We start from the raw sequence: 15,422 nt of genomic DNA, 5'->3' as shown, positions 1-15,422 counted from the left end.
GCCACTGACCCCCAATGGGTTTTCCAGGGCAGGCTGGGTTCAAAATGGAGCATTCAATTTCCCACCAGAACCTTGCCATTTCCTGGACATGCCTGATTTGAAAAAGCGTTTTTTGGTTGCTCCTTTCTCTTTTGTTGTCAGACACAACTAGTTGTTTGTCTATCCACACCATTAGCTGTATGGGCTCTGGTTTAAATTAGCCATGGCTGCGGCTACATGTTCAGTCTTATGTAGGCTACGGCCAGGAACATGTGAGGGATGATAAGGGAGGATTCCTGTGCATGCTGTTCTCCCATGGCTACCAGGAGATACAGCTGCACTGTGCCGCTTCAATCGAAGACCGAGGAAGATTCACAGGAAGTCAAAATTAATATTTATCACACAGAGTTTTCCTCAAACATGAATAACACTGTATCCATTCTCTGAGCTTCTGTCTGCACGGAAGGCATTTCGGACGGTATAATGGGACAATATATATTAATCTCTCAACCTCTTTGAAGGCAGCCAAGCCTTGGGCCACTTGGTGGTCATAAATTACCAATACAAAGCAGACCTTCAGTAGTTTGCTCTTCTAATAACATAGCCATTGTGTATGGCATATTTCCTCCACTATCATTTCATCAACACATCGTGATATGAATTCCATATTCCACAAGCCCTTTGGTGAAATATGGCAGTGTGAAATGACAGGCAAATGATGGGAGCCAGACTTAAAGAGTGGAATATAGGTGTTTCACTGTGATCCATTCTCTGTTCAGACTTCTCCAGTCCTTTCTGTCGAGCCAGGGAAAGGGGGGCTTTTTTTTTGTTATCACTGCAGCGTCTCTCAGGCATCGACCGGCGGTATCGATTCTGAGCAGATTTCCTTCCACTCCATCTGGGGAACCAGAGGAGCCTGATTCATATTGATCCACCCTTTTTTATTCCCCATTCTCACTTTACCTATTGCGATGGGAAAATCATATTCTTGTTTTTCTTTTTTTTTGTATTTTCTATAATGGTGTTTACTGAGGGACGTTGATAAATATTAATTTAAAGTTTTCTGTTGTTTTCACTTATCCTCGTGACCTAGAGAGAAGACAGCCTCCGACAGCCAAACCTCACCCGAGACAAACAGTCCATTATGACAGTCCACAGACGTAGAGGCAGGCCTCCACTTAACTAATGCCGCTTTTCCACTGCATGGTACCAGCTCGACACGACTCGACTCAACTCGACTCAGCTCGCATTTTTTGCGTTTCCACCGCGAAAACATGGTACCTGAAGTGGCTGCTTTTTCTAGTACCGCCTCGCTCTAGGTTCCAAGCGAGCTGAGCCGATGCTAAAAGGTGACGTCGGCAGACGGCCGGCCACTGATTGGCCAGAGAGTGTGACGAAGTCACGAGAGCGACATGGCAACCATGCTGGTAACAGCCATAGCAGCGCCGCAGCCAACATATATTCCACTTCTTCAACTTCTTCAACATGCCAGCTAATAATAGGAATGTTATCGATGTCCTCCATTGTTGTTATGTGGGTTCTGTCCATGTGTGGGTTGCGTAGGCCTTGTTTGCGTCGCGTACAAAAATACGTCACGGCCCTTTCGCGCAGCCGACCCCGCCCACGTCCAGGAGGTACTATTTGCGGTGGAAAAGCACCCGTGCTGCTACCGTGTCGAGTCGTGTCGAGTCGTGTCGTGTCGAGTCGTGTCGAGTCGAGCTACATGTGCGGTGGAAAAGCGGCATTATGCAGCCGTTTTGAGCGAGTGAATGTAAGACTGCATTAGTTGGGCACAAGGAGCCACAATTTGGCCATCTGGCCCAGCAGGCTTGAAACTATATTATGTTTCTTGATAAAAAAAGAACTATCCTTCCCATATCAATATGCCTTTTCCTTAATGTAAATGTATTTTTAATAGTCAGATTAAGGCCCAACCCCATTTCTACCCCTTACCCCTTCCCCCTCCCCCTTGTTTTGAAGGGGTAAGGGGAAGGGGGAAGGGGAAGGGGTAAAGGGAAGGCGTAAGGGGTAGAAATGGGATTGGGTCTAAGGCCCAATCCTATTTCTACCCCTTACGCCTTCCCCTTACCCCTTCAAAACAAGGAGAAGGGGGAAGGGGAGGGGGAAGGGGTAAGGGGCAGAAATGGAATTATCCGATATCATCCCTTGAGCAGCAAGTCTGACTGCCAGCCCTCAGGGTCTCCAAAGCCCTCGTGAAATAAACCATGCACATTAGCTGACGTCATCCTACCCCACGTGATCCCAAAGACGCCTTTAAGGAGCGCAAATCTGAAGATGGATATGAGACAGATATGTCTACCACACACACACACACACACACATACACCCACCATAGGATCAAGGAGGGTCTGGATGAAATCAAAATAATTGACTAACTTATGATAGGGTTTGCTCCGGATCTTGGTGTCTGTTGCGACTCCACCCGGTATCAGATTGTTACCAAATTGAATTGTGCCTAAAGGCCATTCAGGCCTTTTCACTTTGTGTTTTTTGCCCATCCCCTACTCCCCTACTACATCCCTTCTGAAAATAATCTCTAATAGCAAAACAAGATAAAAAATATATATATCTTTTTTTGTTTACTTTATAAAAATATATTATTATTATACAGTAAACAATTCTGATGGATGCAGTTAAATGCAGCAAATGATTTACAGTCGTTTACGAAATAGGATTACAATTACAATTAGGGCATTTAGCAGACGCTTTTATCCAAAGCGATTTACATCGGTTAATACACACAGTGACAGTCCGACACTCCAACACTCTCAGATTGGCTGTGACGCTGTTTAGGAGCCAGATCCAGTCTCACGCTCGGCAATAATTTGGAAGATATACAAAGCTAATGTACATTATCAAACATTGAGTACCACATCAAATATTTATTAAAGATCCAGGTTTAAGATTCAGAAACCTGGATCTGTAGAAACGAGCGGTGAGGTTGCAGATTAACTCAAACTGAAGCGCCCCGCTTCCCCGTCTCTTTCAAACTACGGTGGCCTGTAATGGCCTGTACTGGCCTGTACTGGTTCCAATTGCTGCCACTTAATTCTAATCCCTACACCTTTGATAAAAGATATTGATATGATACTCAATGTTTGTATTTTACATGTACAAACATTGAGTGCCAAATAATATGATAAACAATATTGACATGATACTTTTATTGATCATATTTTCCTGGATTATCACGTTTGCTAATAGCCTGGCTCCGCCCGCCTACGTACTTCCGCTCAATTTTAATTTTAATTCCGCAAACCCTACTATGTGGGTTTGCGGAATATTCGCAGGTTTTCTCCGGACAAATTTTGCCGGTCAAACAGCGAAAAGAGGGAGTGGCTGAGAACAATGACGTTGAGGTCGTGCGCTAGTTTGAGTTGTAGTCAAACGTTAGCGATTGATTATGGCAGATCCAGAGTGGCACTGGGCAGATCCAATAGTTTTAAACTCCAACAGACACCCACCTTCAAGTGAGTTAACGTTTGTCAATGGAGAGTGGCCAGACTCTCTGTGCAAATGAAATTAAGTGCGAGAGTCTGGTAGGACCAGGCTAGTTGGCTAAACCCTCCAATCACACAATCCAGAAATGAAATGGTCTGTTGGCTGGCTGTTTAGCATGATGGATGTTGATGAGCAGGGTCTGCTTGGCGCTCTTAATGGGAAATGTGCGAACCAGAGACGACAAGATTCGATCAGCAAACAAGCAGTGCTTTGGATCATAGCAAAAAAATTATTTGCATTCCATTGATTCACAATCAAGTCTAAAATTCCACGTCGGCGCCACACAGATGCTCGAAAGTACGTCTGTTAGTCTGGTTAGGGCTGCTGCTAGCAACCCAGGGAGCAGCAGAACCCTCCACAAAACACCGCTAATGGAATGCAGCCGGTCGGCCAAACCAAGTAAACGTGCCACAAACAAATGAACGACTTCAATTGCAAAACGGACAGCTGTGGACTGCAGGCCAATTAACATGTGGGAAGACATAGGGTGGGTGGATAGAGGGGGATTCAAACTACGTCCACCGACACTCACCTACATTCCAACCTCAAGAAGCACCATGGGCAACAAAGTCCACAATTTGTGTGACTCAGAGAAGAATAAAAAAGTTGATATTGGCCCAAGCTGAGCGTGTAGTGCTGACCGGGGAACACTGGTCCTTAATGTGTAAACATAGCTACTTAGGTGTTTCGGCACACCTAATCGATAACCTTAACACTGATGAAGACGGAGGGGACGCACTAAGCAGATGCCTGCGCAAACGATTGCCTTACGGTGGCGAGGAATAGAAGGCGTGAGGATAAAGGCCCATCTGTCGACGGTGCACTCAACATTCAACGGCGGCAGTGAAGACTCTTCCTTTCGCAACCTATACCATGGACAGCTCAAATTATATAGAGGGCCTGCTGTCAGTGTATGAATGGGTGAATGTGAGGCAATGATTGTAAAGCGCTTTGAGTGGCCACCGGCCCAAAAGGCGCCATATAAATGCAGTCCATTTACCATAGCGTTTACAAGTCGGTGACGCTGACCACAGCCGACGAACAGCACACAGTCTTCGGGTACGTCCCTGCAGCTCTATAACTCTTTCTCTGTGTGTGTGTGTGTGTGTGTGTGTGTGTGTGTGTGTGTGTGTGTGTGTGTGTGTGTGTGTGTGTGTGTGTGTGTGTGTGTGTGTGTGTGTGTGTGTGTGTGTGTGTGTGTGTGTGCGCGTGCTAAGCGCTGTGCGCCTGGTCACCAGCGAGACAGAAGGGACAAAGCTACGAGTGATAATTAAAAAGGAAAATTAAATGTTGCCGGTATGTGACTGAGCTTCTTGGGGGTGATGACAACGTCTCGTGCTCTGGGGTGCTCAAAGCACTCTGCCATCTGAATCACACCACAGACATCTCAGATAACCAACCCACCTACGCTGTGCGCTTCAACACGCTCTTCGAGGGAGACCTAGCCGCACGGGTGACTGTAACCAGCGTCACATGTCCCAAGCCTGCCTCATTCCTCGACCCCAGGTTAAGGACCTAAAGTGCCTCCCAGGTGGAGAGGGAGAGGGGATGTGGACCAGGCCGGAGGAGAGGCTTCAGATGCAGCACCGAGAGTTTCCACAGACCTCAGATGATCCAGCAAAGCAGAAAATCCTCCTTGAGTGATGGGTTCGGATTCTGAGTCAGACGAAGACATTGTGCTACTTAGACCTCTCTACAGCTATAATGCGAAGCCAACCCACACAGCATAGAGGAGAGTCCACTGCAGAGGTGGTCTTCACACTCTGAGGCCCGTGAAATGGTGTCCTCTCTGCCTAGTAAGTATCTGGCCACCACTGCATCGTCTGTGCCATGTGAGAGGCCTGTTTCCTCTCACTTGGCACATAGTCAGAAAAAAAAAGGTAAGCCTTGCATTTGGACAACGTCGTGTATTCCCACATTGGAGTATACTTGACATTTAGCATTAAGAAAGTAACCACATTTAAGCATATTCGGAAAGTGTGATTAATTAATTGTCCAATTCTTTTTTTCGTTTGACAGCCCCTACTAAGCACTTAGCTATTGCAGAAATACTGACGGTACACTGCAGAGAACTAGACAACTTTAGACTTTTTCTTTAAATCAAGTATTATACATACACACACTTCAAAAGGTTGTGCTAGAAGACAGTGTTTAATTTTTGAATGTGATTGCAAATAGAGCAGGTTTGCAGTTAATGAGACCGGCTGCCACTGATAGATAAATTAACTGCTTAAAAAGAACAGGGATAGCTTAGAGGCATTCGCTATACAATTTGGTTGGGTATTTAACATAACCATTCCCTTAAGCATTATTAAAAACAAAAACCCCAGCAGGACTCTGAAATGTTAGTGAAGCTTAGAAAAAGAAAAAAACAGGTAATGAACTCATTTGGAGGTAAGAAGGGACATTGAAAGGTAATGCCATTAGATCATTCTAATTGTCTCCCTGTTTAGGTTACCGTTGAAAATTAGGGACCTGGACTTCTTGCAAGCGCGTGATACAGGCACATTTTCTTCAAATGTTCTGACCACTGGAGGGAAATGGGTGCTATGTTGACATTTTTTGTTTTTCTTATACCCAGCGTTGAAACAGTAAACCACATAGCTAGAATTAAACCTCTTATGGTACATTATTATGAGTGACAAAAGAATGCAGGGCTGGAGTAAGGATTAAGGTGGTTACGTTTTTTATCCACCGTACAGCACTCCAGAAACGGAGGTCAATAGTGACACATGATACACTTTTAAAATGACGTTGATTTCCTGTCAACAGCCGAGGTGAAATCACATCCTAAACTAAACCTTCCCTCTCTCAAAATAATCTCTATCTATGTATATATCATTTTCCTTGAAATCTATAATTTACATATGTAGATACATTGAAATCTATAATATTATACATGCTCAAACGCTCTAGATTTCAATGCAGAGGGTGAAACAGTGGAGCTGAATGCATGAGACGGATCCCACTTCTAGGACTCATGAGAAACTACAAACGAAACATCTTTTGTGGATTCCACACACACCACATGGCACTGTGTTGCCTGTCAAATAAAGAATGCAGTCAGGCCTTTGACATGCCTTCATGCTGACTCGCTGTTCTATAGTGATGCTCTGGGGTTATGTGGTGGATATGCTGCCTTCAAAGACACACACACACAAACTAACACACTCTCTCACATATATTCCAATATGTGGTTACCTATATAACAGCCTTTCTGAAGTATGTAGCACTATTCCAAACTGACACCCAAGCACTTAGCCTCTAAATTATATGAAAAGGGTTCAGAATATTTCAGAATAGAAAGCCATACAGATAGAATTGAAAATACACTTGACAACACTGGCTAATGGGAAGTGTAATCCTCAACAGCAAGTCACTGAAGATGTTACAGCTTTTAAAATGTGAGTTACTTCTCCATTACAATGTCGATGAGTTAATAGGTAAAATAACTTTAAAAGCTTTTACTATTATGGAAAGCTAAAATTAAACGTAATGGACATTAACAGCCTTTATAAAAGACAAAGCCCATTTTGCAAGTTAATGTTGCACGTTAAAATTTTTTAAACATTATCTAACCTTTCAATGCTCTTAACAGTTATGATTGAGTGAAGCTTTACAAGCGATTTGGTGCCAATCAAAACGAGTCTTGTTGGACACGGTTTGCACTGATTTAATCTTCGGGGCTTTAACCTTCTCATGTGGTTGATGTATGACCCAGCTCAGTAATTACACATTTCAACGAAAAAAAAGCCATGTCTCATGTGTTTCAAATGGAACTTGCGGGCATTTGTAACACCCAACCGACAGAAACCACGTCGCAGCAGGGGATTGAACCGGCAACCCTGAGAATGGAGCTCGGGCGTTCTAACCGCTAAGCTGTGAGAAAAAATTACAAAAATAATGGGCTCGGCTTGTAAAACTAGGTTGGAGGGGGTTGCATATTTAGTGGCGTGAGGCAATTACCTTGGATGTGGTGGATTGAAGTATTGGGCCGAAAGTTAACCTAAAATGAGTTCATGTTTTGCAACATACTCCTGAGATGGACATGTTATAGCCAGAAAAACTGTTAGAGGGGATGGTTGAGCTTGAGGCTGTGTCTGTGTCGTCAACCTCCCCTCCAGGTGTTTCTACACATTGCTCCCCGATAATAGAGGGTAATGTCACACTTATTCCTAATGACTCATTATCTCGCGCGTCATTTTGGGCTACGCGTGTTGGTAGCCTTGCTCTTCATCCCAGCAGCACTCTCTGCTCCGAATAGTCTGCAGTTGATCTTCAAGTTCAAGGATTTGTAAACTCTCTCTGAATTTAAAGCGCTTGTTAAATAGAACGGTGGATATCTTCTTGTTTTCCCTTTGTAGTATTTTTAAGCCTATGAAACTCCTATCTTTATATTGCCATTTAATGTCGCAATATCAGTGTCTTTTTGTGCTGCTAGGTTGGCCAGGTACCCCCCCAACCGAGCAGCCGATCTCAACAGGACCAACGAGGTTGAATAAAGTTTGAATAAGAAGTAAAACTGGGGGCTTCGGAAAAAAAACTGAAAGAAACTAAAAACCCTTAATGGAAATTCCTGATTTGCATTAGAAAAGGGCCACTTTTCAAAGCCTTTACCTTCCCCGTAACCACGTCTCTCTGTGGTACAACGACTTATTCCACGCCATGCTCGGGGGTTTCCCGTAATCCACCCGCAATGACAAGCTTAACGCAGTAAACATACAGAATCCATCCTCACAGCTCCAGCACTGATGTCCGGGATAAGTGGGTGACATTGAAAGGTAGATCCGTAGAAAGACTACACAAAACCCCCTTTTTCCTCCATAATGAACTGCACACAGAGAATGTCCCTTCTGCTAGAGCCGATTGCAAAGAACTATGGATAAAGAGGTGTCTGCGTTGCCATGGATGACTGAACTTGTGCTTACATAATACAGGAAGCAGCTCGCAGGCTTGCTTGGTTTAGTGACCTTGCTGCTGCATCAGCATTCGCTCCCTGTGGTTCGCCTTCTGCTGCCTTCGAGCCACGACAGACCGGGCCTTACAGTAGAACACCTTGGATCTGGTATATTGACGCAACGTTGTATCTTTTCAACCGGATGAATAGTAAGAGCATGAAAAGCCATGATGATATCTTCATAACCATGACATTAAATGGACACGAGGCAGCGTCATATAGGCCGGCAAAAGGTCTCCGAACACTTCTAAACAGTTCGATTTCATCACGATGGATGTGTGCGCCGTCGCAGTCCACCGCGGATCAGAGGAAACCGTTTTTAGTTTTAAGATAAACAACTTACCTTGTAAGATGGTGGTCACCCAATACAACTACATGCATATCACTGGTGTGTAACGATGACACAATAGTAACAATGGGTGTATACTAGACAGTAATTAGGTAATTAGCCATTTTTTCTCTTAAAAGTAGTAAAGCAAACTTTTTGTGTTCAGCGGTCAGAACTTTGAAGCCTTACCTGTTCAGCAAGTGCATATAAGGTTTCATAGGTAGTATTGAACGTAGACCACAACATGACTTAATGGTTGAAATGGGACATCACTTCTTTAGTCTTTCTGAATTAATGAGTAATGCAAATAGCAAGTACATCACAGTAGCAAAGATGGCAAATAAATCATGGATATAAATGTTAAAGATTTGGTATCAATTAATTATGAAGCCGAAAGGATTATGCAGAACGAGAGTTATCCTCTGTAATGCGTGTACTTAGTAAATCTACCTCCCATAATCTTGATACTCAAGTCCCACTTGTCAAAAAAAACGACTTATGATTGAATACATGAATCTTGAACATTGTATCCATGGTTGCAGCAGACATTAGCCATCAAAAACACATTGAAAAGCTACACTTAACCGACACTTAATGCAAATAATAACACATGTTTACCTTGAATGCTCAGTAGGGACCTTAGTAGCCAAGTTTCCCCTCTTTGCCCTGAGGAGGAGAGTCAAATGGCAAAAATCAGAAGTCCACTTACCCCTAGGGGAGCGATGTCAGGCTGTCAGCCAGGACGGGGGGGCCCGGTGCTCTGTGGCAGGGCCGCGACTACGGGGCCCTGCGTCCACGGTTTGAGCCATAGACGGAGCCGTGTTTACCATCGCAGTGGGGTGGTGCTGGTGTTAGCTTAGCTAACGTCTGCGTTTCGAACCATGCACAGTGCGTACAGAAAGCCGTAGACACAGCGGGTGATGGTGGTGAGAGGCAATGCGGATGCGGACACCTTACCTGAGACACCGTTTAGGTACATTTTGCAAAGAAAGCGATAGAGAAAAATGGCAATGACTGTATATACTTACACGGTGTCTAAGTATATAATGGCACAGACACTTTCCTGTACAGTCAGGTGAATGAATGCAGTTAAAAAATAAAATTAAATAAAGTACCTTTACTTTTACCTATGAAATTTGATGAAATGTTCCATGAAAGCAGAGTCCAGACAAAACAAGAAGAACAAAAAGGAGAGGAGACACCAGTAAGTGTCACGGTCAAGTGGGGAAACAAACAGAGGAGAGAGAGAGAGATGCTTGATGGCTTCCTTTATGTATATTAATATTAATAATGCATCTGGCATTTGAAGAAGAAGAGGTGTCGGTGTGACAGGAAAATGAATCGTAGAGGCGGGGTGCCAATGCATCCCCGTGTTGCTGAACGGCGTCGTATGAAGAGATGTGCAGCAACTTCAAATGCAATCGACTCCTCGTTTCTGACTTTGATATATGAACTTGTGTTTAAATTAAACTGTGTCATCGCCTAAGGGGATGACACAATCATGCATTATATCCGAGGAATGTAATTGGAAATTTTGCCATTCATTTGAACAACATCCATTTAAAAAACTATATCTGGAGGTTGGATGTTTTTAAATGAATCAAAAAGAATACCAAAGCAGATTAATGTACAGCAGTGATAAGGCACCACAACGGAGGGGGGTGCTGAAAGCTCAAAGAGCGTGGAAAAAGAGGTCACATCAGAAAGAAAAGACGGAAAAAAAAACGAAATAGGTCATTTAAAATAACAGGCCATATCTGTAGCTTCAAGTCTCTTTGCACAAGCTTCATTAAAGTGGCAGACAGTCACAGTTCGGAGTACAACAGGACACATTAAGGAAGATAGAACATAGTAGAGAGGGAGGAGGAGGAGGAGGAGGAGGAGGAGGAGGAGAGGGAGGGAAAGGAACAGAGCTCATACCTTGGTCGCCCATCATCAGGTGTGCCAGACCTTAAAGGAAAACAAGAGCACAGTCAGCAGAGAGCAAGGGATCATGGGAAGGCATTGTCACACTAACACACGGGCATCCGCTTTGTTATCGTTTGGTTTACTGTGGATGCCTGGTTTGGGTAAGGGAAGAGTAGGGACAGAGGTGGGGGGGGGGGGGGGGGGGGTCTGACAGACAAGGCATGATGAGCATTCAGCTAACCACACTGGTTACAATGCGTCATCATTATTCACTTACTAGAGGTCATTCAGAAATACAGTTTGGATTCGCTTTGGGCCCACATGAGAAGCCAAACATCAGAAGTGATCGTCTCAACTCAATGTTTTTAATGCAGGTTGAACCACCGAAGACTTAAGAACACTTTATTGAATATTCACAAAACATGAAAAGTAATAGTGTAGTGTACCAAAGTATAATAGACTTATGTTTATACTACATAAGATGGCGGTAGTATAGACGCTATATGTTTCTACTCTTGAAGATGGATGTTACAATTGAATCACTGCGTTAGATAAAGATCTAAAACATCTTTAACATGGAATCAGACTTTGCACTTAGCAAAGGCCTGTTCAGCATGCACAGCATTTACTTTGTGTGGGTCAGCTTTTCCATTTCCTGTCCATCGATTTTTATTTTGGCTGATTATTAAAACACACTTCTTTAGTCCTGACCTGTGGTATGGCAAAAATGTCCATACCACTGACTTTTACTAGAAGTATAATTACTGTAACTTGGAGCAATTATCTGCCAGTTATTTGTGTGGCTTTCTAACAACTGGTGCCTTATTAGCTTTGACTTTGGCTTGGACTAATATTGATAGTTTATGCAAATGCGCTCTTGTTTTCAGAGCCTAAATGGATTTTTCCAACAAACTGAATAAATTAAGAACTATGATGTTGTGTATTTTATGCTAAAAGTTGACCAATATTTTTAACATCAAGCCAATTTACAACAAAAGACGAACCTCGACAAATGAAAATAAACTATTAACCTGTATTGATTCAAGGCGCATAGTTCCAATCCATCATGGTTATCCAAGGGCTAAACAATTGCATACATCGACTAACACAGCGAAGCATCAAGAGTCTTCCAAATCATTCTGAAATCTCACTTTATTCAAATGGATTTCCAAACATGGGACTGAATCTGCCTTTATTCTTCCAGAAAAACACGGACTGAGACCTACCGTTCCAGGGGGCACCAGTGTGTCATTATCAACCCTACAAGATGTCCTACGCAATGTCTTTAACAGAATCCCTACACCCATTAAAATGGGCACAGCTCCACAAAGCACAGACACAGAACAGAGCGGTGTTTCTCCTCAAAATACCCACCTTCGGCAGCAGCATCCTCTGCAAGCACGGCCGGGTGGGGAAAGAAAGAGGGAGACATTCATTAAGCAGCATGCAGACAAGCACTGGCTGTTGCATGTGTTCCCCATGCAAGTCTTAAACATCACGTGCAGAATGTTTGCCCTATAGTAACCCTTGCTGAAAAGGCTTTGATTTTATTAGAAGATAATAGTTAGTCAATTAGTTTTCAGCCGCCTGGCGTTCCCGTCTGAAATGTATGGGCCTATGTATTCGGCCTGGTGAGTTCGGCTTGGGGTTGTGGGGTTGTGGGATTGAGGCGTGTTTAGGGTTTGACTGGATAGGGTAGTCTCTGGATGCCGCGTTACTTGTTTTGAATTAAGCTGAAAGGCTTGTTTTAAGATGACATTAACCATATTACCATGCTAGGGATTAGATGCTAAATATACTGTCATTAGAATATAAGCCCCGATAAAAATCATTATGATCGCGTGTCAAGTGGGTTATGTTTGAGTATTGCATCTAAACGCTCTCATCTTAGGCTATATCTCATTAAATGTTCCTATTAACATCTGTATTTATCATACCTATTCCTCATTTTGACGCCCCCTGAAACACATCTAAATTTTAACCTTTAAACATAGAATTACTATACCAAGGCAAAGTGACTTGCAATCGCACCAATCATAGTGGATTTTGCCAAAGTGAGATTGTCGATGCACAGTGAAGTTATTGTGAGTGCACTGGCACTATAATTATCTGTTGCATATCAGTGAATAGAACTGCAATAAAGCAAATATGTGTGATAAATGACATGCTGCATCTGTGAAATGAAATGCATTCAGTGTGATGAGATGTGAAACATGCATCACACTTAAGAAGAATGGTTTTAAATAACCAGGTTGCCTTAAACGCAACTTCGTCTGAGTCAGATCAAAAGTATATTCAATGTAAAGATGATTAAAGACGAATAGCGATGCCTGCAGAAGAAAAACACTGAAAGGTATGAAAATGAAGAAAATCCATGAAAACCTAGTCTTCCGTCTCGAACGATTCGTTCTTTTTTTATTAATTATCATTCAAATCCTACGTCAAGCTAGTCAATTAAAAAGTAAATTACTCTAATATTTGAAATATCCACAATTCAGATGTATTAACTAAGAAAAGGCAACAAAGCCTTTTATACGAATCAAAACAAACAAACCTCCTACCTCTTTTTAAGAGTTGCTTGCCCAGATTCAACAGATTTACAGACTCAGAACTTACCATACCAACTGCTTCTCCCTCTGAATAAGACATCATGCACGCACACAAATCTAAATCATCATTTTGTGAACAACTTACAAAACAATAATACAGTGCAGCCGACTTTGTATCGACCTCCATGACTATATGGTCCATTCGTGGTCAAGTTCTGTGTGTGGACCATGGAGCTAAAATATCAGATTACTGATGGAAGTCTGGGTGACAAGCTGACTGGAAGTCCATCACAATAACAGGTCTAGGTGGTGATTTGAGGTCTCCAATTAGTTTAACACGTGCATGTGTTTGTGGTGGTGGTGGTTGGCGGATGGCGGTGGTGATGATGGGAGGAAACTGGAGAAGCCAATAGAAAACCACAGAAGAAACACACTGAAGCAGCAAGGAGTCAGTTCTAGCCACTATGCTAATCCTCCTATATCCTCGATTGAACCACCGGAATGGGTTGAATAACGCATCGGTTAAATTTGTACTTTGTTCACAAAAGGAGGAATTTAATATGAGACCTTACCTAATCAGCCCCCTGGCTAACCTCAGGACTCCAAACAAAGGGTTATGGTAATGATTTGTAATAAATGCGTCTGGCAAAGCAATCTATAACTTACACATATTTATAATGGCATTCAAATGAGACATTATTGCGGTGAGCTCAGGTTTAATAGTATGCAGTTTTTATTTTTGTTTTGCAGTGAATGGGAGAGTACAGTGTATCGCAGTGTAGTGCTTCCCTTTCTTTAATTATTTGTTATTTAAGCAAAAAAAATTTAGATTGCGACATGAGCATGATCAGTAACTTTAAATCTAAGATGAGTTAAGAAGGTGCATGGCGGAATTCCTATAACAACTGTGAACATGAGCGTAACAAATAATCCCCAAAAAGGGTAGATGCTGATATAATACCAGCTATGTCTATTTTCAAATGTAAATCATAAAAATGAAGGTGAAAAAATGGTAGTTATACAGATAAATGTCTTGGATAATCTCAAGTTAAAGTTATTGCTACTTGCCTTTTAATACAAAGATATAGGTATAAAAAGTTATCAAGACATTACATTTAATAGTATTGTTAGCATGCAGCCCCCATCCCACTAAGTCCTCTCTACATATTTGAGCCTCACATGTGCAACCGCCTGTGCACAAACACACACACACACACACAAACACACACACATCCGTCACCCAATTCTTCTTTTACAAATGTATCCAGCTGGTTTCATCATAATCCAGAGAACTAAATCCTTGTAATCCCCCTAGTAAACTGATCCCAATCCCATTGTACTTGAAACACAAAAACCACAATGAACTCATCTTTTACATCAGTCAAAATCTTCCTCTTGTGGGGGGCTCTTGTGTTGTCAAAGAACAAATCACAGTGTGTAGCCAATTCTAAAAAAATAAAATAAAACATTTAGCGTCTGGGATCAAGGATGTGATGTGCACATAATCTCCTTCATTTTGCACCAAATTATCAAATGTGAAAGTTACAAATGGTTTGCAGACGCACGCTGCGGTGCCAGTCCTGCGATCAGGAGCCATGACTACGTCACGGCTTTCATAAGTGTGTAAGGACAATACGAATACATGCATTTTGTGCATAGATAATAGGATTTGAATTAGTGTCCTTTCCTATTTCCGCCTTGTGCTTCCTGCGTCATCATTTCCTGCCTGGGTTTTTATTTGATAGTATTTTATAATCCTTTTTCTATAAAAAGAAAAAGTGTGTAAACACTATCTCCCAAGCTTTTTCCCCAAATCGTACTTGGTTAATTGTTAAAGGGGCCAATAGCACGCATGTTTATCAAAACTGTGTCCATCTTGATAACCATGAACATGTTGAGAGGAAGAGCGGTTGGCAATCTTATTGTCTCCCGCCTGATTCTGAGCCAGAGGCTGAGTCTGGTTTAAACCAAAACCAGGGAGCTTCACAAAGACAAAAGCATGAAAACCAGTTCAATGCGAGGCCGTTTTCTCATTGCACGGTAAGGGCTTTTTCAGTGCTTACCGAAAACGTGTTTGTTTTTATTTTGCAGATTGTTGAGTTCATTATATATTTAACAATTGTTTGAGAAATTGGCACCGACAACACCCTGGTTTGCGTGGCGAGAGAGAAGAGAACGG

The 15,422-nt window shown here is 42.5% G+C and overlaps 1 protein-coding gene across 1 annotated transcript in view; it reads right to left on the bottom strand.

Annotated features, from left to right (window-relative positions):
* The window catches only part of nrxn1a (neurexin 1a), a 175,429-nt gene that overhangs the window by 146,108 nt on the left and 13,899 nt on the right, over positions 1-15,422 (bottom strand). The window contains exons 3-5 of the mRNA XM_060073818.1: positions 12,069-12,086; positions 10,707-10,736; positions 9,405-9,452 (exon numbers count right to left, since the gene is read on the bottom strand). Of these exons, the coding sequence (XP_059929801.1) occupies positions 9,405-9,452; positions 10,707-10,736; positions 12,069-12,086 (96 nt within the window). The remainder of the gene's footprint in view (positions 1-9,404; positions 9,453-10,706; positions 10,737-12,068; positions 12,087-15,422) is intronic.

Source organism: Gadus macrocephalus, chromosome 15, assembly GCF_031168955.1.
Source record: "Gadus macrocephalus chromosome 15, ASM3116895v1".
NCBI classification, from domain to species: Eukaryota; Metazoa; Chordata; class Actinopteri; order Gadiformes; family Gadidae; genus Gadus; species Gadus macrocephalus.
Note: the sequence above shows the minus strand (reverse complement) of the source record. Positions and strands in the feature narration are given on the sequence as shown.